The sequence below is a fragment of the Lingula anatina genome, chromosome 4 (assembly GCF_051362555.1).
Source record: "Lingula anatina isolate TDL-2025a chromosome 4, LinAna3.0, whole genome shotgun sequence".
NCBI lineage: Eukaryota > Metazoa > Brachiopoda > Lingulata > Lingulida > Lingulidae > Lingula > Lingula anatina.
In genome coordinates this window covers 28,940,379-28,963,910 of record NC_141770.1, presented here as the reverse complement: position 1 = coordinate 28,963,910, position 23,532 = coordinate 28,940,379, and the positions used below count along the sequence as shown (strand labels likewise).

Here is a 23,532-nt window from a genome sequence, read left to right as displayed (position 1 = left end):
TGGAGAAGAAACTGGATAAGACTGGCCAACAGAGATTGCATTAAATTAATAGTGCTCCTTTATGACATTTTAAAATATTTTCAGTCACCTAACTGACTCTATACATTGCAAAAGTGGACATAAATTTCATGTTACTGTTACGTGGAAAAAAATTCAAAACCTATATATAAATTGTTGAGTGCCATGGTATAACAGTCTACCTGATTGCCAGTGAAATTTCTGTTTCAGTGAAATTTCTTTAAAGCAGTCACTTACTGCTTACTTACCAGTTAATTTTTTCAGCTGTTACATTTTATAAATGTTCTTACTAAGTGTTGTCTTGATCTTTAATAACCTTTTGAAAATCCCATGTTTTTTATCCTATTTGTAAGAATTAACCACTTTATCTTTTAGGATTTTTTTTTTTTCATTCGGCCCATTAGATTCTCAGACCTTGCTGGCCTGTAAGTGGAACAGTATCTGGCACAGACTGGTATCAGCAAGTCAGATAAAAAAGAATATAATTATTTCTACTTGCACGGTTGAAAAAAATGCCATCATAGACTGCATAAAACTGGAAAACTGTAGCAACTTAATCATTCTTATGACTTCATTTATTACTGCTTATGTGAAAAATTTTTGTTTTTGTTCTTCTATTGATATAATAAAATGGTTTTACTTACAGATGCTACTTTCATGAGTATAGAGTGCTTCAGAATAGAGTTGACTTAAAAGATATTTTAAGTTAATATAGTAAATAATAGTTTGAAATTCAATATTCTCATCTTTATTTGTTTCACTTTAAAGAGCTCAGTGAATACTAAAATTTCTGATATATTTTGTACATAAATATATTTATGAATGAATAAAAATTATTCTTAATGTATAGCACTGTGCACTTGTTTACCGACAAATATGAACAGTGTTAGTACGTGTCAAATAATCCTGAAAAAAAGGGAAATTTCCAAGATAAAGAAATTTATAACGAGTATTCAGTAAACTGACGTGTCGTGGCATTGCCTCAACCTTGGATTAAAATTTTAATTAAATGGATTATAATATTAAAATTATACCGAGTGAGAGAAAAAATACTTTAAGAAATTTAAAACCAGACACAAACACTGTCACAATGTATATGTTTATGGGACCCAAGGGCAGGAGGGTCCAAACGTTAATGTATTAATATTATGTCCTTTGGCAGTGAGGACAGACGTTCACTTGAATGTCATTTTCACAAACCACAGTTGGGACGTTTTCTTTTGACTTCTCCTTGGTGATTTTTCACCGGGTTGTGCCATAAAAAAGCCATCTATCACCGACTAAAAAAAGCTCATGGCGACCATCCTCAATCACCACCTTATAATCGCTTTCTATGATATCGTTCCCTTCCAGCACATCGTCCAAATAATTACCTGTGAAAAAAATCGTCAGCATACAGCGGCGCTTTGACATTACTGATCTCGAATTCTAACGCGAAATAACGCATATGAAATTTATCTCCAAGCTGAGGAGAGCGACGCAGACGAAACCTTGAGACCGGAGGCCCCCCGTAGCTAGCTCCGCCCACCGTAACAGACATCGGACAATAGAAAGGCTTGTGTGTAATCTCCTTCTGTTATAACTCCTTGGTTTGCATGCACCTGTTAGTGCATGTTATATAAATCAGAGTTAACAAATTGAATGTATTTGTGCTAAAATAAAAATAGTACGTTTATCATGTTATTTTTTATTTGTGTTCAGGTTTTCTAGCCAAGGTCAAGGACAAGGCAGAGAATGTTGGCCAGGAGATTCAGGCCAGAATGGAGGCTGCTGGGAAGCCTCACCATGCAGGCACTCACCGCCCTCACTACCATAAACACCATGAGAAAGGTGGAACCACTCACAAGGGCGGAGGTAAACCACAACGGCCCTCGCAGCCTCCACAGTATCACCACAGAAAGCATGCCCAGCGCAGGCCTAAAAATATCTATCTAACAGAGGGGAACCTGACCATGGAGATCGCCCAGTTGTTGATGTCCTGTCTTCATGCCTGGGGCTTAGACCCTGATCTGGACAAGTTGTGTATCAGCAAACTAGGCCTCCTGACACCTTTAGCGCCAATCTCCTTTGGCCTGATCTCCCGTGGGGGTCACATGTCCCTCCTCCTACCTGGCTGGCACAAGAAGCTCTGCCTCCAGTCTAAGCATGTCTTGGACAAGAAGGGCAAGTCTGCAGAGTCGACTGCCTCACCGGCGCCATCTGTTGACAGGGAAGCCCAGTTGTTCACCAGCAGAGCTCACTGGGAAGTGTCGGAGGCGGTGACCACCCAGCACCTGCTGTCTGTTATATCTATTGCTAACACTGTGATGAGTATGAACAGTGCCTCCTTCCTGGTGGGGAAATCTCCTGTCTCTTTGACAAGGTACTGGTTATAATATCTATATGATATCACTAAGGGTTGTGTTTAGAATTGATTACAGAGCACAAAAGGATTGTATTGGGAAATTGGTCAGCAGTACTTTCTGAGTCATAAAGCATGGTCATTGCTTCATAGTTGAAACTACGCATCATTTCATTTCATTTCTCAAATATATTGATTTTATCCATAGCTGCCCAGACAGCCTCAGTGATCTGGCCCACATCTGGCCCAGATCTGGCAACGTCTGGCAATGTCTGGCAAAAGGTATGGCCCACGTATGGCTTGCCAGATGTGGGCCAGATGTGGCAATGTTTGGGCCAGATCTGGCCCAGACATTGCCACATCTGGCCCAGTCCACATTTGCTCATGTGGCCAGATGTCCGCCCAGATCTGGCAATATCTGGCAAAGGTATGGCATGCCAGATGTGGACCAGATGTGGGCCAGATCATTTTTAAATGGGCCAGATTAGGGCCAGACATGGACCACATATGGCCCAGATTGTTTTTTTTTATTATTTCACATTTGCTCATGTGGCCAGATCTGGCCCAGATCTGGCAATATCTGGCAAAGGTATGGCATGCCGGATGTGGGCCAGATTAGGGCCGGACATGGACCACATATGGCCCAGATTGTTTTTTTTTTTTCTTTTTTTAATTATTTTTAATTATTCAATAAGATAACTATAAAAAAAGACATACAAGATTCAAGATTCAAGTATTTATTCTGTGCTAAAACCCTAAACAAAATTATTACACATTATATAACCTTGCTGGCAACTAACATGCAACAAATTAAGGGCCACTCCTTGTCTTTTTGTACAAAACAATTTGTATGTTTGAAAAAAAAAAAAAAAAAAAACCACACTGCAAAAAGGCAAATATACAGACACTTAACAGGAGGAAATGTCACTTACATACATGTAAAGAAAACAGTTATAACAACAATTTTTTTTTCAACACAAAGCTGCTCATCGAATCTGAATTAACACAAATTACAAAAATTGTAATTAATTATGCATGTACATAGGGGGGGGGGGGAGGGATTTGAGGGGGAAATATTTTTGCACACCTCAACCTAAATAATATTATACATTGTCATTTTTAAACTAATTCAAACATATCATTAATAATAATAATCACTAATGAATATAGTTTTGTAATGGATAAATCTTGAATAATGAATGAAAAAACATTCTTTTTTAGATGATGGAGAGTTATAACAAAATTATAAATAACCATGCAGTAACTGTTTCAATTCAACTTGCATGCTGGCTACAGTACTGTACATACATGTAAATTCTGAAAAAAAAAATATGTATACTCCAGCACAGATATAGATGTACAATTAAAAGAGAATTACATGTGCACAAAAACAAACCCCAGTATCAATGCTTTTGAATTAAATCACATCATGAATCAAATCACTCAATGAATTGAACCAGTTTGCAATGCTTGCGCTTTTTTCAAATCCATAACACTAAGAAATGATACACCCGCCTCCTTGACAAGCTTATAGTTATTAAAGGAATCAACAATGGAACAAGTAACTCTACCAAGTTAACAAAAGTTCATTCAAATGTCAAGTCCAAACACAACATCCCTTCCTTTCTTGGAGAGAAACGGTCCTTTCAAAACATGTTAATTGACAGTTCAGTCTTTAAAATGTCTTTTCAAACATTTGCAGAATAGCATATGAACTCCAACTTTTATTCCTTAAACCACACTGAAAATTCTCAAAACTAATCAACTCATATCAAATCCCATGTCCTTTCACTACTACTGGTCTCTTCCTTTGCTTGCCTTTACGTCATATTCAAATGTTCCCTTCACTTTTAAAGGTTTCTCAGACGTGTATGAATAATACTGTTTGTTTTCTGGTCCTCCACAAGAGTCACATTTATTTTTCTTGGATTTCAGCATTCTCCATGTATTTTCATCAATGATATTACAATATGCACCTGAATCTGGTAATACACTGAGATTAACACCTCCTCTATTTCCTCCATGTCTTCTGTGCATTGGTTCCCACACCAAATGTATATGCACTCCTGGATTATCATGTTCAAAGCTGTCATTTACATGAATAATAGGTTCAGTTTTGCAGAGTTTTGCAAAGTGATCCAACGTTCCATGTTTTCTCAGTCAGGGAGTTTCTACTTCGTTTTTCATGTCTAAACTCGTAATGTTTAGACTGGCTTGGTTTGTCAAATGACTTCAGTTTCATCATACTCAGTTTCTGGTGTTCCAATTTCATTCAAAGCGTTAACTGTCTTATGTATATTCATGTTTCTAACCTGTGTTTGGGAGAGTCCTGAAAATATCTTGTAAGTTGTACACCTGTCCCTGCTGAATACAACATAAGCGCGCGTCTCCTTTGTCATGTATTTTTAATTTTCTATCTTTGTTCATTATTCATGCCGTTCGTTGGTTTTGAAAAGATCAATCTTTTCCGTCAGCGAAGAGTTTAAACTGTCTAGCCATCGCGTCGAGCGTGACCCTAATGTCTCCGGACTTCTGTACGGTTCGAATTCCGTAACTTCACATTTTTTCTCCATTTTTTTCAAAGACACTTGACTCACAGTTTTGCACTAGTGTTTATCCTCGTCGCCAGTGTTGATGCCTTCGAAATAAATCGCACCACGAATCAAATCACTCAACGAAATTGTATCAGTTTGATACGCTTGTGCTTTTTTCATATCCATAACTCTAAGAAACGCTACATCCGGGTCCTTGACCGGCTTAGCATAAAAAGCGGAATCTTACAACAGCGGAACGAGTAGTCCAAAAAAGTTTTAGATCAGTGAATTCATTCAAATGTCAAGTCAAATTAAACAAATAGCACACTTATGAGGGGACTTTGAAGAAAAAAGAGAGAGATAAATTAAATCAAAATTTATCAAATGACGTCAGTTCAATGCATTCAGCTCACTGGTCAATAAAAAATAAATAAATAGAAAATAAAAATTGAAAATGAAAGTACCATATCTGGCCCAAGTCTGGGCAGCATCTGGCAAAATGTGGCATAAATGCCAGACTTTGCCAGATTTGGCCCAGATCTGGCAAGTGTCTGGCAAAATGTGGCATAAATGCCAGACTTTGCCAGACTTGGCCCAGATCTGGCAAGTGTCTGGCAATATCTGGGCCAGATTTTGATAATCCAGACGTTGCCAGATCTGGGCCAGACGTGGGCCAGATTACTGAGGCTGTCTGGGTGTGTAATGTTTGAAAGAACCCAAGTAGTAATGACATAGATTTGGCATTTGGAATTTGTACAATTCAGTGTGAAATGAACTTTCTTCACAATTCCTTCCACAGGAAAATCTTTGACAGCCAAGGTTTGCTGATGTCACAGACATTCTCCAGCTCAGACGAGGATGATACAGATGGTACAAGCTCTGCAGACTCTATTGTCATTGAGCAGGCACAGACTAAGCAAGGCTGGAGCCTGCTGGCCACCCTGCACTGCGTCTTATTACCAGACTTGGTGGGCACAGACCTGTACAAGAATCCCAAGCTACAAATGCTGGCCAGTAGGTGGCAGGACAGGTGCCTGGAGGTAAGGTCATGTGATGGTCATGTGATGATCATGTGATACCCAGTGTACCCCATGTAAAACAGTTACAGTGTACTCATTATGCAATCTTTATACATAGATTTGTTTGCAAGGTTTTAATACATCAAACACATTACACGGAACTGGAATTGCCTGTTCACAGAATTGGAATTGCTTATACAGATAACTTGGACCACCTCACTGACACACTTTGTTGTTATTCATAGATATGCATGGCATATGCTTACTAGTAATCAACTGATATCATTCCAGTATCATTTTGTTTGAGTAAAGTCTTCCCCATTTTATGTAGTTTAATGTTTCCCTTTATGTAGAAAGGTCTTGCAGTGATGGTTTCATAAAGTATATGAACAAGTTTTAACAAATATCCACATTGATTTTTAAGCTTAAATCTGGCATGTTCTATAACTATACTGGCACATGTAACATACTTATCACAGTCACAACTTTAAATATGCAAAGTCTTACTGTATGACAGATTTTACGCTTTATACTTTTCATGGAAACTCTTATTAGTGATACCTAGTGTACTTTGCATTTTTTAGTGTCACACTATAAACATGTTTCTAGATACATGCCAACCCTAACTTCTAGTCTCAGCATTAGTGCTATCCCTTGACAAAATATTGTTGCAGCTTACACTGTTTGACAAACATCTAGCACTGCCAGGTTGCTCATAGCTAAGTCACTGACACATTTGTCACAGCTAACACACTGACACGTGTCACAGCTAACACGTTTGTCACAGCCAACGCATTTGTCACAGCTAACACACTGAAACATGTCACAGCTAATACATGTCACAGCCAACACATTTGTCACAACTAACACACTGTCATGTTTGTAAAGCATATTGTTCCCTGTGTTTCTCTCAGCTTCAACTTCTATCCAGTATGTGGCAGCACCGCTCTGTACAGGTAAGGAACGGAAGAATTTGACCAGAGAAGGAGTGACATCTGGTGGCGATTTCTTGAAGTGTTTTGGTTGACAAATTTAGGTAGAAATTTGTTGAGGAATAATGAAGTAGATGTTTTTGTTCAGAGTAGGTTTCAGGGAAAGTAGAAAATAGATTTGTAACAGATCTGGTGATTTCCTGCAGTAAACTAAATTTGTTTCTTGAGAAGGCATTCTTTACCTTTGTTTTTAGTATGCAGATTATGACATAATTTCTGTCTTTTAACCTCAAAACAAATCAGAATTATAGTAATAAAACCCTTTTCCTCAGATGGGGTGATTATTATTACTATTATTATTTTTTTTACCATTCACAGATTATGTATAATGGGCAATATTTTATCCTTACCTGCAACATGTTACCTCTGGTTCTGAAATCTTAATTTTATTTTTTTACCATCTTGCCTAAGGTAAACCATCCCAGAGCCTCCTTGCTGACGTCACAATTAAAATATGTCATTTTCATCTACAAAATTGTCTTAAATTGTCTTCTGTAAGTTAAGAAAAATTTTTCTCCATTGTCTTGCAAAATACTCCCCCTACATAATTATTGTCACCAGGATTTGTGTCACCTTTCTTTCCTTTTGCAAACCAGGGGCGGCTCCAGACCGTCTTCCGACAGAAGAAATTAGATACCCATCAATGTAAACTTGAAAACCTCACCATTGTTTGAAAGACCCAGAAGACGGCCTCAATTCTCCCATGCAAACAGTCCTATAAAGCCCACTACAGTGTGCCAAGAACCTATTACTAGTAGTTAGAAGAGAAATAGCATTTCATTGACTCAGTGATCTTTCAAATTATTCCTTCCAGAGGGTTTTCTGCAATATTGTTCTCTAAACTTCAACATTTATATTTTTCTGGCATGTTAACAATACATTCAAGAAAAAATATGCAAAGGGTTTCAATTTTAGATCAGGCAACTTTTTTTGAAAAATGCAAATAATCTATGCATTAGTTGCTTCTCTGGAATTAAATACCAATAATTATAAAGGGCTAATACTAGTAAAACAATTGTATAATTGTAAAATTAAGTACAGGGGATTCTTAAGTTGTCTTTTTTTTTTTTTTTTTGGGGGGGGGGGTACTAATATGCGTGGTATTTTAAGTGTAATGAAGATTGATAAGTAAAATATGCTGTTGTAAGTGATAGTAGTATAATTATTTTTTGTTTTTGTAAAGTGCACAATAATATTTAGACATAGAGAGTACAGCAGAGCTGCCACTGCCACCTTTTGTTCAAACTGTGAAACATTTTTGTTTCAAGAATTATTATATTTTATCAGATGCACATTTTTTGTTTGCTGTATTTGAGATTATATTCTCTTTTTTGTTGTTATACAATTTGACTTGTCCTGATGCTTCTGTTTTATGTAATTATGTATATTGCAGTGAATTGATTTTTTTTCTACCTAGCATGGAATGTTGTTGAACCAGACTAAACAGTGTTTATATGCTTGTTGCTTTTATTCCAGAAAATCTGTTTATGATAATAGAAACTGTTAATCTCAAAAAAGTTTGAAGGTATTTCAGTGAATATTCCAAAATATTTAACATAAAAAATTTGATAATATAACAGCAATTTCTGGTTAAGCATAGAGTCTGACATAATTGGTAACTGTTATTCATATCAAGGAAAAAAGGTAACAATATATGAAAATGAAGAGAGAAAGAAAGAAAAAAGATTAAAAGATCAAGAAAAAGCAATAATTATGACCTTTGATATCACCAGATCCGTGAAGCTGCCCAAGCCCTCCTATTGGCTGAACTGAGGCGCCTTGGTCCTGAGGGTCGAAGGAAAGTGGTCCAAGAGTGGGCGCCATATTTACCCAATTACATCGACCCCAGTCTCGGTCCACAGGAAGCCCATGGTGCAGTGTCTTCTGGGAAAACTGAGGAGTTGCCTGAGGAGGAGGAGGAGGAGCAAGAGGATATCTCTGGTGAGGATATATCTGTTATAACCAAGGCTTTCATGTTTACCCTGCTGTCACACCTAACACGTTACTGTCACATCTAAAACAGTGTCACATCTAACACAATGTAACACCTAACAATTTGGTATCACCTGTCACATTAGGACTTACTCTGGGATCAAATATCAAAAATTATATATCTAGTTAATTTTAGCTAATTTGTAATCAATATTCTAACCTAAAGCTTTCGAAATTATAGTACAATATTTTAACTTTATACATTCAAATAAGAATTTTTGAAGTCCATGTTATACTAGCAACATTGATATGACCACATGTTCTTCATAACAGAATTAAACATTCTCTTCTCATCCAGCACATTACCCTCTACCAGGGTGTCTGATAGATTTTTACAGATATTCACAGATATGTCTCTAGCTAGATAGATGGTCATTTTGAGCTGAAGTCACCCTGTTGAGGAATCTCAAGGCTGATTACATGGCTGGTAATTGTTTGCATAACTGCTCAGGCACTGCCACTTAGCAGGTCCAGTCTAAGTATGCGTGACAGCAATCAAGACAGTTAATTGCTCTGACTTCAATCACTTGCTCTTCTGTGACAGATAAAAAAGCCTTAGACTGGTTGCGTAACAAGCAGTTATCACATCATTGTGAAGCTCAGCTCATGCAGAGCAAGTACAGAGCCTTTGGCGCGCGCAGAGATAATTGTTTCCACATGGGATTCCTCAACAGGGTGACTTCAGCCCAAAATGACCATCTATCTAGCTAGAGACATATCTGTGAATATCTGTAAAAATCTATCAGTCGCCCTGGTAGAGCATACCAGCACATCATCACACATGCAAAATTCCAAAGTTGTCAACTTTGTGTGGTAGCGTTATCATCAGTTTTGGGGTATTTTCAGTATATGTTATGTACTATTACAAAAATAACAATGTCAGAGATCTTTTATTTGAATCCCAAACATTATCATGGTAGTAGCCACCTTTAAATCATATTTTTGAAGATATTTTACTCCTAACTTCAACACTTTCATACTTTCACTTTCATCACTTTAAATTACTAACAAATTGAATGTGTTTAATGTTTGCTGTTTTCTTTATTACTAACTACTGCTAACTGGGATGTGCATTGCTCTGACTTATTAAATTTATTTATTTATTTTTGGTGTTATACTAACCTTGAATTATGTACCTGGTTTGCATTGTATGCTGAATGTTTTTGTAATTCTACTTTTTCTTTCTTTCTGTTGCACTGGATGTCTTGTCTTTCCTGTATTAATAAATTTTACTAACATTCAATTAATACTTCAGCTGCAGCAACCAAAGTCAAAAGGTCCAAAAGTTTAATATTGAGAAAAGGTAGCTTGAAAGGTAGCGTACAGAGTTCTAAATGCAGTGCATTTTTTTACTGTGGTTAAAATTATATATTTAATTTTGCAAAACTGATAATGGTTGATTTATATAATAAAGCAGCAAGATCTGTTGTTGGGTAAAAGGGGTTGCTTGAAATACATCTTAGTCTTTTGATTTAAGGCAAATAATTCCCAAACAGATGCAGTTCTTTACCTTTCAATTTTCAGCATAGTTCTTATTGCCTTGATATTACCATCCAGAAAAGTTGGGCACCTCATCCCCAATCATTCCCAATTCTTTCTTGGTAGAGATAAGTGATTTGTCCTATCCCTCTATCCCCAATCTCTTCTTTCTACAGGTAACTGGTTCCTCCTATCCCTCTATCCCCAATCTCTATTAGTTCGGATAACTGGGTCCTCCTATCCCTCTATCCCCAATCCTCTATTAGTACAGATAACTGGGTCCTCCTATCCCTCTATCCCCAATCCTCTATTAGTACAGATAACTGGGTCCTCCTATCCCTCTATCCCCAATCCTCTATTAGTACAGATAACTGGGTCCTCCTATCCCTCTATCCCCAATCCTCTATTAGTACAGATAACTGGGTCCTCCTATCCCTCTATTTCCAATCCTCTATTAGTACAGATAACTGTGTCCTCCTATCCCTCTATCTCCAATCCTCTATTAGTACGGATAACTGTGTCCTCCTATCCCTCTATCTCCAATCCTCTATTAGTACGGATAACTATGTCCTACTATCCCTCTATCCCCAATCCTCTTTTAGTACGGAAAACTGGGTCCTCCTATCCCTCTATCCCCAATCCTCTATTAGTACAGATAACTGGGTCCTCCTATCCCTCTATCCCCAATCCTCTATTAGTACAGATAACTGGGTCCTCCTATCCCTCTATCCCCAATCCTCTATTAGTACAGATAACTGGGTCCTCCTATCCCTCTATCCCCAATCCTCTATTAGTACAGATAACTGGGTCCTCCTATCCCTCTATCCCCAATCCTCTATTAGTACAGATAACTGGGTCCTCCTATCCCTCTATTTCCAATCCTCTATTAGTACAGATAACTGTGTTCTCCTATCCCTCTATCTCCAAACCTCTATTAGTACGGATAACTATGTCCTACTATCCCTCTATCTCCAATCCTCTATTAGTACGGATAACTATGTCCTACTATCCCTCTATCCCCAATCCGCTTTTAGTACGGAAAACTGGGTCCTCCTATCCCTCTATCCCCAATCCTCTATTAGTACAGATAACTGGGTCCTCCTATCCCTCTATCCCCAATCCTCTATTAGTACAGATAACTGGGTCCTCCTATCCCTCTATCCCCAATCCTCTATTAGCACAGATAACTGGGTCCTCCTATCCCTCTATCCCCAATCCTCTATTAGTACAGATAACTGGGTCCTCCTATCCCTCTATCCCCAATCCTCTATTAGTACAGATAACTGGGTCCTCCTATCCCTCTATCCCCAATCCTCTATTAGTACAGATAACTGGGTCCAGCTATCCCTCTATCCCCAATCCATCTGCAAACATGCAATTTTGATATATAAGTTAATTTTTTTTTAATATGATTTATATCAATTATTTTCTGATTATATTATTTTGGGAAAATGAATATGCTTTCTGAGACATAGCAATCTTGCTGGACAAGGTTGGGTTGGGTTGTAATGAAATTTTAGTGTCAGCTGTACTTTCATGGTAGTAAAATCTTAAGTCTAGATAAATGCTTAATGAAAAATTGGAGAGTATGTAATGAATAATGTGGCCTAAATATGCAAATATTTGTTGTCCTAGTTTTCATTCTTTTAATATTTAAGATACAAGATTTGTAATTGAGAAATCATTTTCAGAAGTATTGCAGTGTTAAAAGAGCAAATGTGTTTCCTCATGGCATCTCAACTAACTATTCATTTTTATCTGCACAGTTTTAAGCGAGCATACGTATTATTGTTGGTGGTGCTTAATTGTCAAGTCGTGTTTCTTCTTAAGTTGGGTTGAACTAACTCTATGTTCTAAGGGCCATTGCAAATTAACCCTTGGCATAGCTGTGTAATGAACCTTTTACATATACATATGACGAATGTCCTAAACTTATATAAAATTTCTGTTTCACAAAAAAAAAAAAAAAAAAAAAAAAAAAAAAAAAATCAAGTGGTCTACACTTTTAGACGAGAATTTAAGTCTACTTTGCCCCAAGGTAAATCGCTGGCCTTTTCATCAACCCTACCTGATTGGAAACATGCTAAAAGCTGGCTCTTTGCAGTGGTGTTAAAAAGCATGTCAAATGTTGTTGTGGAAATTTGTATTTTATCTGGTGTTAGACTGGATGACAAAAAGCCACATTGATTGTGATAAAAAAGTAAGTTATTTCTAGACAGACTAAATGGGTTTTCTACGTGAGATATGACAATTTGACCCTTTCACATAAATCATGACAGACAGGCTTTCTTTAATTGGAGACAAGTCATGTGATCCAAGTCAAAATGCCATGCCCATGGGTAGAAAATGCATTTACTCTCTTTAGAAACAATTTACTTTTTTATCATGTTTGCACACAAGACAATATCACTGCACTTTGACTTTGTAGGAGGAGGGTCTTTCCGCATCAAGAGACAAAGGTCAAAGTCCTTGAATGAGGGGAAAGGTATATAGCATACAATGTGGACCTTTCTCCAGTTTTGCGGTGGCTGTCTGCTTTACTCCCTTCTCTTGATGTTGCTGTATTCTTTGTGGGATGCCCTGTGTTTCAGAGATCATTTATTGGAAATTAGCCTCTGTTATCAGTATTATATATGTCTCTGCAGTATCTGGAAACCAAACCCAGGGTGCCAGACTCTGGAAACCACAGAGCCATGCTGACAGTGGAGGCAGTTTCCAATGATTTCTTCTGAAGTTGCTATAATGTTTGTCTCTCTGTGTCACCCTGAGTTTCAGCAGTGAGAAACTAACTGGAAACCAACCTCAATTAGCACCATGTATGAATATTTAAAAGCATTTTCCAGTAACCAGATTCTCTGGGTGCTAAATGCTGAGTATGGCTACTAGAAATAGGGCATTAAGATGATGAAGGTTAGTTGCCAGTGGTCTCTGAACTCAGGGTACTTTAGGTGCTCTTGCATTGACTGTGATAGAACTCTCTCTTAGTTAAGTCATGGAACTTGTCACAGTAATTTGTTGTCTTTTCGAGAACTGATTTCTTCTAGTAAAAATTATCTTTATTCCTGTCGTAGTTATTGCAATGTTGCCTGCATAGAAAAGGTGGTCTGCTGCTTGGCTGTTGACAACACTCTGTGGTGATGTCATAAAAACGTCTCAGAATCAATTTTCAGTAACACAAAATAACTTAAGACCAAAATTTAACCTTTTTAAAAGTAAAATAAAGTAACTGCTGGACTTTGGTTATTATTCTACAACTGGTAGAACAGCTTTTGGTTTTATGTTATCCCTGAAATGCTTCTTGCATTTTAGTCAGTGACACTAGTCATCTTCTGCCTGGTGGTGCTTTTCTATTTGTAGGGTTTGGTGTCAGTGCTTATTACTTGGCTTTAAGTTACTGTGTGCTTACCACTTACACCCCATTTCCATAGATAAAATCGACCTACTTTAGATCGACCCAACTCCCTGGGTGTTCACACTAAATAGCTGTCAGCCGGGCGGACACGAAAGTTAATTACCCCTTACAGCCTGCAGTAGGCAGGACGGACATTTAAGTCGGATTATCTGAAAGTAATCTAGTGAGACTCCCCGCGGGGATAGATCGATCTAAAATCTATGGGAATAGAGCCTTAAACACCCTGAGTTTCAGAGTTTTCTGGAAACCAGCTCTAGTTATCAGCATGCTGAAGTCTTCTCCAGTGACCAAACTCTCAGAGTGTGAAATATGGTGTGATCTCTGAAACTCACAGATGACTTGAATGACAAAGTAAAACTTTGTTAAGTATGGATAAGAGCTATGAAATTACTGACAGTATGCTTTCTAAAAAGTACATGCAGTTACTGAGTTTACACAGTTTAACATTGTTATATTAAATCTAGTTGGGAAATAATTTACTAAAGTTTTAAGTTACATTAATGAGGTTACAATTTTTCTACTGCCCTTATTATGAGCAGTTCATTCAATACTTACATGGATATCTTTAACTTTTGTTTGTTTGTTTTGTTTCACTTTCCCAAGTGGAATTCTAGGTTTTTTACATTTTATTTAGTGAGAAAATAATCTGCACTAAGCAATTTTGCTTTTCTAAAAAAAATAACTTGTTCAATGGCGGCCTGCACAGGTTGCATGTATTATGCTCTCTGAAATTTACTGAATTAACCACGGAAAACAGCATATTTAACTCTATGTACAACTTTTAGAAAGATCCTAAACCTGTCTGGGACATTTACATGTAAAGGAAAGCTGACAACTGTAAGGATTATGATGCAAAAAGCTGATCATTAAATATAGTACAGCCTTCAGCATTGGAACAAAGCAAGCAAGATGGAGGACCTGTACACCACACTAGGAATAGCTACAGGATGCACAATAGAGGAGATAACCCATGCATACACCGCCAAGGTTAGTGAAATTGAGGACAAAGAACAGTTACAGAAACTTAGTGAAGCATATTTTACCCTTATCAATCCAGAAACTAGAAAGATATATGATTGGGAAAATGATATCTGTAGTGACTATGAATACAAAGACAATGACTATGAATACAAAGAACAATACATTGGCCCCAACATTGAAAAAGTTATGCATAACAGTCAGTGTGCTGTTGTAGCCATTACGTCTGTGCCTTTAGTCAAGCGTTGGCTGGATGTATGTAGGCAGTATCACAAGCCCTATGCAGACATTGATGTGAACAACGGAACAGGACACCAGCTAAAATTCACATATCACAGCCCAAAAGGACTGAGCCTTGGTAGCATATCTCTGACTTTCTACCATACCGCCAAGTCTAAGAAGATACATGTTCAAGGTGCTGCATACATAGCATGGTTAGCACTGGACTATCCCAAACTTGCACTACTCTTATCATCACCTAAAGTCCAGCCTTGTAGCCAAAGCCATGAAGAAATTGCCACTCAAAACCAGGTAGAATGTGTTGAAAATACCAAAATCAGTAGAAAAGATGAAGTGTTTACTACTGATATAACTGATGGTGACACTGATCAAACTGAACTGAAACAAACACATGACAAAAGGTTAAAGGGTGTCAAAACAAGGAGACTTAGTACAAGCTCAAACTTAAAAGCTATGAAGAATGAGAGAGATATGGGAAAAATTCAAGAGACCCTTCAGTCAGTGGAAAATCAGTATGCAGAAATTCTACTTAAAACGGCTGACCTACAAAGGCAGGATGCCAAAAAGGACAAGCAGGACAGTCAATTACTGATGATGAATGAAGCACTGCAGGGGCTAATAACAACATCCTCTGCAAAGGACAATGAGATAATTGGCCTACTATCTAAACTCATGTCACAAGTGCAGGCACTGACTGAAGAAGTTGCCAACATCAAAAACTTTGTCCCACCCAAAATACAATTAACTACTGCCAACAAAGGGACTCAATCTTCCTACAGCACTGGCCACATAGCAGTTCAATGTATAGTGGATACCTCTGAAGAAGAAATCCAGGTAAATCTACCTGAGATCACCATATATGATAAGCCTCAAGCACAACCCTTCAAGCCCTCTCAGATGAACCAAACTGACAACCCTGCAATTAGCCAAGTAGCTGCAGATCTTATCATACCAGCAGCAGTTGCAGTTGACACGCCCTCCACACCTGAGCAACCTGTACCTGTTCAATCTGTAACACTTTCTGTTGATACTGTAACTGATACCATCACTCCCTCATCAAGTTATACGGTTGCTAAAGTCACACCAAACAATACAGATGCCAACACTTTGGAACTACCTGTCCAGTCTGCTAGTCAACATAATGTACAGGTATCTGGCACCAACAAAGTACAAGCAGCTACTATGGTCACCTCAGCTGATTCAACTACCTCTCCAATTGTGAAGAAATCTTATGCAGCTGCAGTGTCTGAAACCAATGCCTACACCTTTCCGGAAGAGGTGACGAACCCTCTACCTACTAACACTCCTGTGGGCACAACTACACCAGAAAGTGAGAACAAGTTTGATAACATTGTAATTACCAGCTCCATTGGTAAAAACCTTGATGCCAACAAACTTTTCCCCCACACTAAGAGCCGGTGCATCGCCATGAGAGGGAAACATATAGTTGATGCAATATCTACTATTACTGAAAATGACTTTGGTCATCCGCGCACAATCACATTTGCTATTGGGTCAAACGACCTGGCCAGAGAAGAACCAGAAGCAGTCCTAAACTCTACTAAGGACCTTATTGACACCACACGCATTAAATACCCCAAAGCAAAAATCATAATAAGTTGCATTTTACCTCGATGGGGAAATAGCAGGTTTAATAGGAAAGGAATGATGCTAAACTCTCTTCTCAAAGAACACTGCCAAAAACAAAATGTCCATTTCATGGCAAATAGTAACATCACCGATAGGAGAGACTACTTTGCTTACGATGGAATACATCTAAATTACAAAGGAACTGCTGCGCTCGCTCGCGGTATCAAAACTGCAACAGGACAGACCCCATACCACAATAAAACATCTACTAAGGTGCGCACATGGCAAGAACCCTCAGCTCTTTCAAAGCCTTACAATTGTCTGGAAAATAGGAGGATGTATCAGCATCAGGGTAATACAACAAGGAATATGTGGAACCGTCATGAACATAGAAATCAGAGCAACACTCTTGAAAATGAACTCAAACTTTTACGCGATTGTCTGGGTAAGCTAGAAATGAAACTACGCTGAAAATAACATAGTATAACATCATGCTTTATGCTACAACACTCTTACTGTGTTGACTTAATATTCAAATATATACTTTAGCCTATATCGAATGAATTTGGAAAACTCTTTACCTAATTATTGTACATACTTTTAATATATTGTTGTTTTAGGTGGTTAAAACAGTTATTTTTTGGTATAATTACAAGTACTTGTATAGATTTTTCTGACAATGTTGCGCATTGGAATGAGAAACGTTAGAGGGCTAGGGAATAAGCTTTCAGATGAAAATTTTATAACAACAGTAGAGAGCTATGACATATTTATTTGTATTGAAACATTTACCACCCTAAGATCCAAGGTGGTTTTACCCACAAACTCTCATGGTCATTTTCTTAGAATGCGAAAAAAGAAGAAAAATAAAGGTAGGCCCTCGGGAGGGATAGTGATCTATTACAAAAAGGAGTTTGGTGGGGCAATTAAAGCATATGAAAGCATAAGTGAAAACTTACTATGGATAGAACTACAGGGCACTCATTTTGGCTTAGAAAGGGACCTCTTCATTTGTGCTGCTTATATTAAACCAAACAATGGTCCAAATGATGAACAGACCTTTGAGATCTTAGAAAATGAAATAGCTCACTACCAGCAGTATGGTGAAATTTGCATATTAGGTGATTTTAACGCACGCACTGGTACATTGCCTGATGTTACCAGTAATGATAACGCCAAAGGTCCACTCTTACCGAATACCTGTAGACCAGACTTTACACCAAAGAGGAGAAATAATCTCGACCCTATAGTTAACTCGCAAGGTCGAAGTTTGATTGAGCTGTGCATAAGTAGCAGTCTCAGCATTGTTAATGGTAGGACACTTGGCAACTCCTTAGGTTATTTTACTTGTTACAATAGACATGGATGTAGCACGGTAGATTATGTTATTGTTGGTGATGTTCTCTTTAACAAAGTAAGATATTGCACAGTTCACCCAATAGACTACATCTCTGATCATTGTCTGATAGACCTGTCAATCCAAGGCACAGGAATCAAGAATGTAAATACTTCGACACCCATTCTCAAGGCTAGTGAGCAATACATATGGAAAAATGATTCTGCTGAAAAATTTCTTGAAGCCCTTGAAAAAGAAGAAACTATTCTGGCTTTAAGCAAACTGCAACATTCTAACTATCCGGCCACCAAAGAAGGGGTTAATGCAGCATGTAAGACGCTCTCAGACCTACTCGAGAATACAGCTAATGAATCATTAGTTCAGCGAAAACACCCTGTAACAAAAAAGAAAAACAAACCAGTAAGAGCGAAGAAACAGCCATGGTTTAATGCAACATGTGCAGAAGTCAGACGTGAAATAAAACGCTTGGGGAAGCTGTTACAGAATAACCCACAGAACACATTTATATCGCATACATATCATGAAGCTGTTAAAAAATACAAAAAACTAATTAAAAACAAAAAGCAAGAATTCAAAGATTCACTTTTAGAAAAACTCCTTGACAATGAAAATAAGGACCCTAAAGAATTCTGGAAAACTATCAAAAAACTGAAAGAAAATAAAGATTCTGGCAATCTGATAAGTCCAGATGTATGGTTACAACACTTTAATCAATTATGTGGAATGACACCTACTGGGGATCATGAAATAGATACTGAAATCAAACAAAAGGAAAATTTACCTGGTAATACATACTTGGACAAACCGATAACAATATCTGAAGTAAAAAAGGCACTGAAAGCCCTAAAAAATGGAAAGGCACCAGGTCAGGACAAAATTAAAAATGAAATGCTCAAAACTAGCGCTCCATATATAATAGGACCACTCACCAAGATTTTTAATCTAGTCCTTAACACTTCAGAAATGCCAGACTCTTGGAACTTAGGTATTATTATTCCTCTATACAAATCAGGGGATCGTATGAATCCAACAAATTATAGGGGGCTTTGCATAACTAGCTGCCTTGGAAAACTTTTTAATTCAATTATGGCTGGCAGACTCAATGATTTCCTAGATACTAACGGCAAACTCAGTAATGAACAGGCAGGCTTTAGACCAGGTTTTCGTACTACTGATCACATTTTTACATTGAAATCACTAATAAATCAATATGTTAACCAAAATAAACGCATTTATGCATGTTTCATCGATCTCAAAAAAGCATTCGATTCAGTTTGGCACAAGGGTCTCTTATTAAAGTTGCTTAATTTGGGAATCGGTGGAAAATATTATAGAGTTGTAAAATCAATGTACCAAAACACAAAACTAGGAATTTCTGTTCAAGGTGGCTACACAGAGCCATTCACCTCACGAATTGGTATTCGTCAAGGGGATAACCTCAGCCCTGTTCTTTTTAATATCTTCATCGATGATATCAGAGAAAGCCTACAGTGTAGAAACAATACAGGAAAAGTGAACGGTTTATGCCACATATTATATGCCGATGACCTTATCTTACTGTCATCGTCTAGTGAAGGTCTTCAAAGATTACTTAACAAACTGGATAATTATTGCACAAAATGGAAATTGACTGTTAATGATAAAAAATCCAAAGTTGTGATATTTGAGAAAAATGGTAAAAAGCATTCCCATCTTAATTTTCACATAAAAGGTCACCCCATTGACATAGTAAAAGAATATAATTACTTGGGTATTACCTTTACGAGCACAGGGTCATTGAAACAAGCTATGAATAATTTGAAATTAAAAGCCCTGAAAGCTTTATTTTCTCTCAAAGCAACATTGAAATCCCAAAATATATCAAACCCCATACTGACTATGAGGCTTTTTGATAAAATGATAAAGCCAATCCTAACATATGGTTGCGAGGTATGGTCTGAGGAACTATTTAAGCAAAAGAAAATATCACTCAATTTCCTAAACAAATTACCATTTGAACAAATTCATCTTAAAGCATGCAAATGGGCATTAGGTGTGAAAAGATCTACAAATAATAGTGCAAGTCGAGCAGAATTGGGTAGATACCCCATATACTGTGATGTTGTTAAACAAACACAAAATTTTGCAAAAAGACTGGACAATTTACCAGACACGAGAATTGTTAAACAGGTATACAATCAACAGAAAAATGACAAAATATCCGGCTGGTCCTCAGCCACGAAAACAATGCTTGAAACTTGGAAAATTACTAACCATTTCGGGAACATGCCACAAACATTTCACGGCTATCCCGATTTAGATCAAGAAATAATAAAGAAAGTTGAATGTCTCTTCTGGGAGGAATTACACACTGATAAATTCAGTAAACTAAGAACCTACAAAGCCCTAAAAAACTCGTACAATGGCGAAAAATACCTGCAACTCAACATTCCAGCCCATTACAAAATAGCAATATCAAAACTCAGGCTTAGTGACCACAATTTACAAATTGAAAGAGGGAGACATACATATCCTAAAACACCAATGGAAGAAAGATTTTGTCCACACTGCAAAAATGTTATCGAAGACGAAAAGCATTTTCTCCTGATCTGCACTCAGCATCAACGTGAGCGTAAAAGAATGTTAGATTCCCTGTCACGATTCTCTGGTCTATCAGGCACTGATGACGATAGCAAAATAATACAGATTCTCAATCCACAGTGTCGTGCAAGTGCATCAGCAGTGGCCAAGTTTATACAGTCAGTTATGCCTAAGTAGCAAAGGCATATTGTACAAAATACTATATTCAGTATTATTATATTGTGAATGAAGTAGTTAGCTTACATGTATTTTGGCAATGGAATGATCTAAAGAAGTCATAATTATTTAAGTGTATACAATTACAATTTATGTAAAACTGTAGTTTAGAGAGCTTGTAAAATGTAAATGTACACATTTTAATGCTCAATAAAATTATTATTATTATTATTATTATAAAAAATTCAGTTTTTATTAGAAATTTTAACAATTTCAAGGCACTTAGTACATAGCTTGTCTTAGGTGCAGAGAAAAAAATTGATGTTTGAAAAGTTAATTAAATTAGGAAAGGTATTTATTATTGAGTGTGGCTAATATGTATTTTCTCATGGTGTTGGAATTTGCTTCGTTACAAACAAGAGAAATCTTATCAGTATCTTTAGTTATTTCTTTAAAAAATTTTTGGCATGTTTAGAAGTGTTGTCTGTCAGCTTTTTGTTGTCTTTTTTCTTTTATTCTGATTAACTTAACCCATTTACCCATTGTTTATTTATTGATTCATTCTTTTATAAATTAATTCACTTATTTTCTCATTTTCTTTCCAAAATGATATTATTTATTTTATGTCTTCTGTTATGTTTTTTTTAATACTTGAATAGCAAAAAGGGGAAAAAACTTACATAATGCATTCAGTTTGCTTCAAGTTTTGTTGTTGTTTAATTTTAAAAAGAGCACATCTGTAACTGTTATGCCTGAAATGCACATTCAGAAAGTTCAGGACTAATATTTGTAATTGGATTGTGCTACGCCCTCCCTTTCACAAGCTAGACTGTCACCTTGATTGGCTATAGAATTCAAAACCAACAAAAAAAAATAATACACGCTTTAATACCACACTTCAATACCACGCTGTCCAGGATAGTACTAACCCTATTTGAGTATATAATGCGATGTTATTTTTTTATATTTCTCCAGAGGTACAGGAGAAGATTCAGGACAACTCCTACGAGACACGTCGTAAGCAGGCCACCGCCATTGTGATGCTGGGGGTCATTGGTGCAGAGTTTGGTCAGGAGATCGTGTCGTCGCGAGGTGGTGACCAGCAGAAGGGGGTGGTGGAGGGTTTCAGTATTAACCAGGCTCTGGCCAGAAGGACAAGTAAGGGGGGGGGAGACTTTTTAAGGCACATTTACAATTGACTTGGGCAGATATAACTTGATATTTGTAGCCAAGAATTTTGTCAGCTTTGTTATGCAGTCAAATTTTTCTTCAAATTGGTTCTCAGGTGTAGGCCACTGTAAGGCCACTGTAACACCTGTAATACATGTAGCTCCAATCCCTGTAAAAAAAGGTGTTTTGCTTGACACTAACACATATTGAAATGAGAGTGAAAATGGCACTAATAAACTGCACATAAGTCTAAGTGTAGTGTCAGGTTATAGATTTGTTGATCTGGTTTCCAGGTAATGTCCAACCATATTCAGCTACACATGTATGCTCACTTTCACTCTATTTTCTGGCAACGCCCAATCAGACTTATTCATGCTCATTTCCCATGACCTTCTTCCAGGTAATGCCCTGACCTATCTCCTTCTGCAGCCCTCCAGTCCTCAGCTCCCAGCAAACACACCTATCAGGAGAGCCGCCATAGATTTGATTGGACGCGGTTTCACGGTGTGGCAGCCATATTTGGATGTGTCAGCTGTGTTACTGGGTTTGTTGGAATTGTGTGTGGATGGAGACAAACTGGTGCCCAGGTAAAATTTGATTGATTTTTAAGGACATATTTTTGATATGTGCAGTTTATAGTAATAAATGTTCTACTACATGTACGTCTAAGGCTCTGTTCTCACAACTTTTAGATCGATCTATCACCGCGGGGAGTCTCACTAGATTACTGTCAGATAATCCCCCTTAAGTGTCCGTCCCCGCCTACTACAAGCTTTAAGGGGTAATTAACTTTCGTGTCCGCCCGGCTGACAGCTATTTAGCGTGAACCCCCAGGGAGTTAGGTCGATCCAATGTAGGTCGATCTAATCTATGAGAATGGGGTGTAATTAATATTATGCTCTCAATTTATGTATGAGTTTATCTGAATTTAATTGTATCATCTGCCATTTCCAGTACCCTCTAAAAGCTCAGGGTGTTACTGGATTGACCTAACTCCCTGGGGGTTCATGCTAAATTGCTTTCAGCCGGGTGCGCACGAAAGTTAATTTACCCCCTTACAGCTTTTAGTAGGCGGGACAGACATTTAAGACGGCTAAGCTGACAGTAATCTAGTGAGACTCCCCATGGGATAGATCGATCTTTAAAATCTGTGGGAATGCAGTCTATGTCTCTGTTGTTTTCAGCTCAAGGTATGATGATAATAATAGAGGTCAGATACCACTTCATTCTGAATCTTGGGATGCATTCTCTTTGTGCTGTATCTGAATTGCTACAGTCTCCTTTGTCCCATAAAATGACTGCTATCCTCTCTATTCCAGCATGACATTTGGTCTGCCTCTCAGCTCACAAGCAGACGCATGCAGAACCGCACGTCATTCACTTGCACTTATTGCGACAGCTCGACCACCTGCGTTCATCATCACCATGGCAAAGGAGGTGGCACGATACAATGCCATGGCTCAGAATGCACAATCCCAGAGTCCTTTACTCCATACGTCGGTGCTAGTACGAGGGAAGTCGGAGATCATGAGAGTTATTGAACACTTGATTGATAAGTTGCCTAATGATGTGGCAGAGTTGATGGTAGAGGTAAGGAATAGCTTGTACTATATCAACATGGTGAAATTAGATGTTGACTTTGAATTCATGAATTAGTGGCTAAAATCTGCAATC

The 23,532-nt window shown here is 37.6% G+C and overlaps 1 protein-coding gene across 13 annotated transcripts in view; it reads left to right on the top strand.

Moving 5' to 3' along the window:
• LOC106171579 (WD repeat-containing protein 7-like) overlaps positions 1-23,532 on the top strand; it is a 51,599-nt gene that overhangs the window by 25,199 nt on the left and 2,868 nt on the right. For 5 of the 13 annotated variants that reach the window (XM_087011113.1, XM_087011109.1, XM_087011108.1 and 2 more), the window contains 9 exons: positions 1,720-2,380; positions 5,693-5,933; positions 6,827-6,868; positions 8,638-8,845; positions 10,152-10,211; positions 12,804-12,860; positions 21,664-21,846; positions 22,259-22,445; positions 23,178-23,448. In XM_087011113.1, the coding sequence (XP_086867239.1) occupies positions 1,720-2,380; positions 5,693-5,933; positions 6,827-6,868; positions 8,638-8,845; positions 10,152-10,211; positions 12,804-12,860; positions 21,664-21,846; positions 22,259-22,445; positions 23,178-23,448 (1,910 nt within the window). The remainder of the gene's footprint in view (positions 1-1,719; positions 2,381-5,692; positions 5,934-6,826; positions 6,869-8,637; positions 8,846-10,151; positions 10,212-12,803; positions 12,861-21,663; positions 21,847-22,258; positions 22,446-23,177; positions 23,449-23,532) is intronic. The other 8 variants (XM_087011118.1, XM_087011117.1, XM_087011107.1 and 5 more) reach the window with 7 other exon arrangements.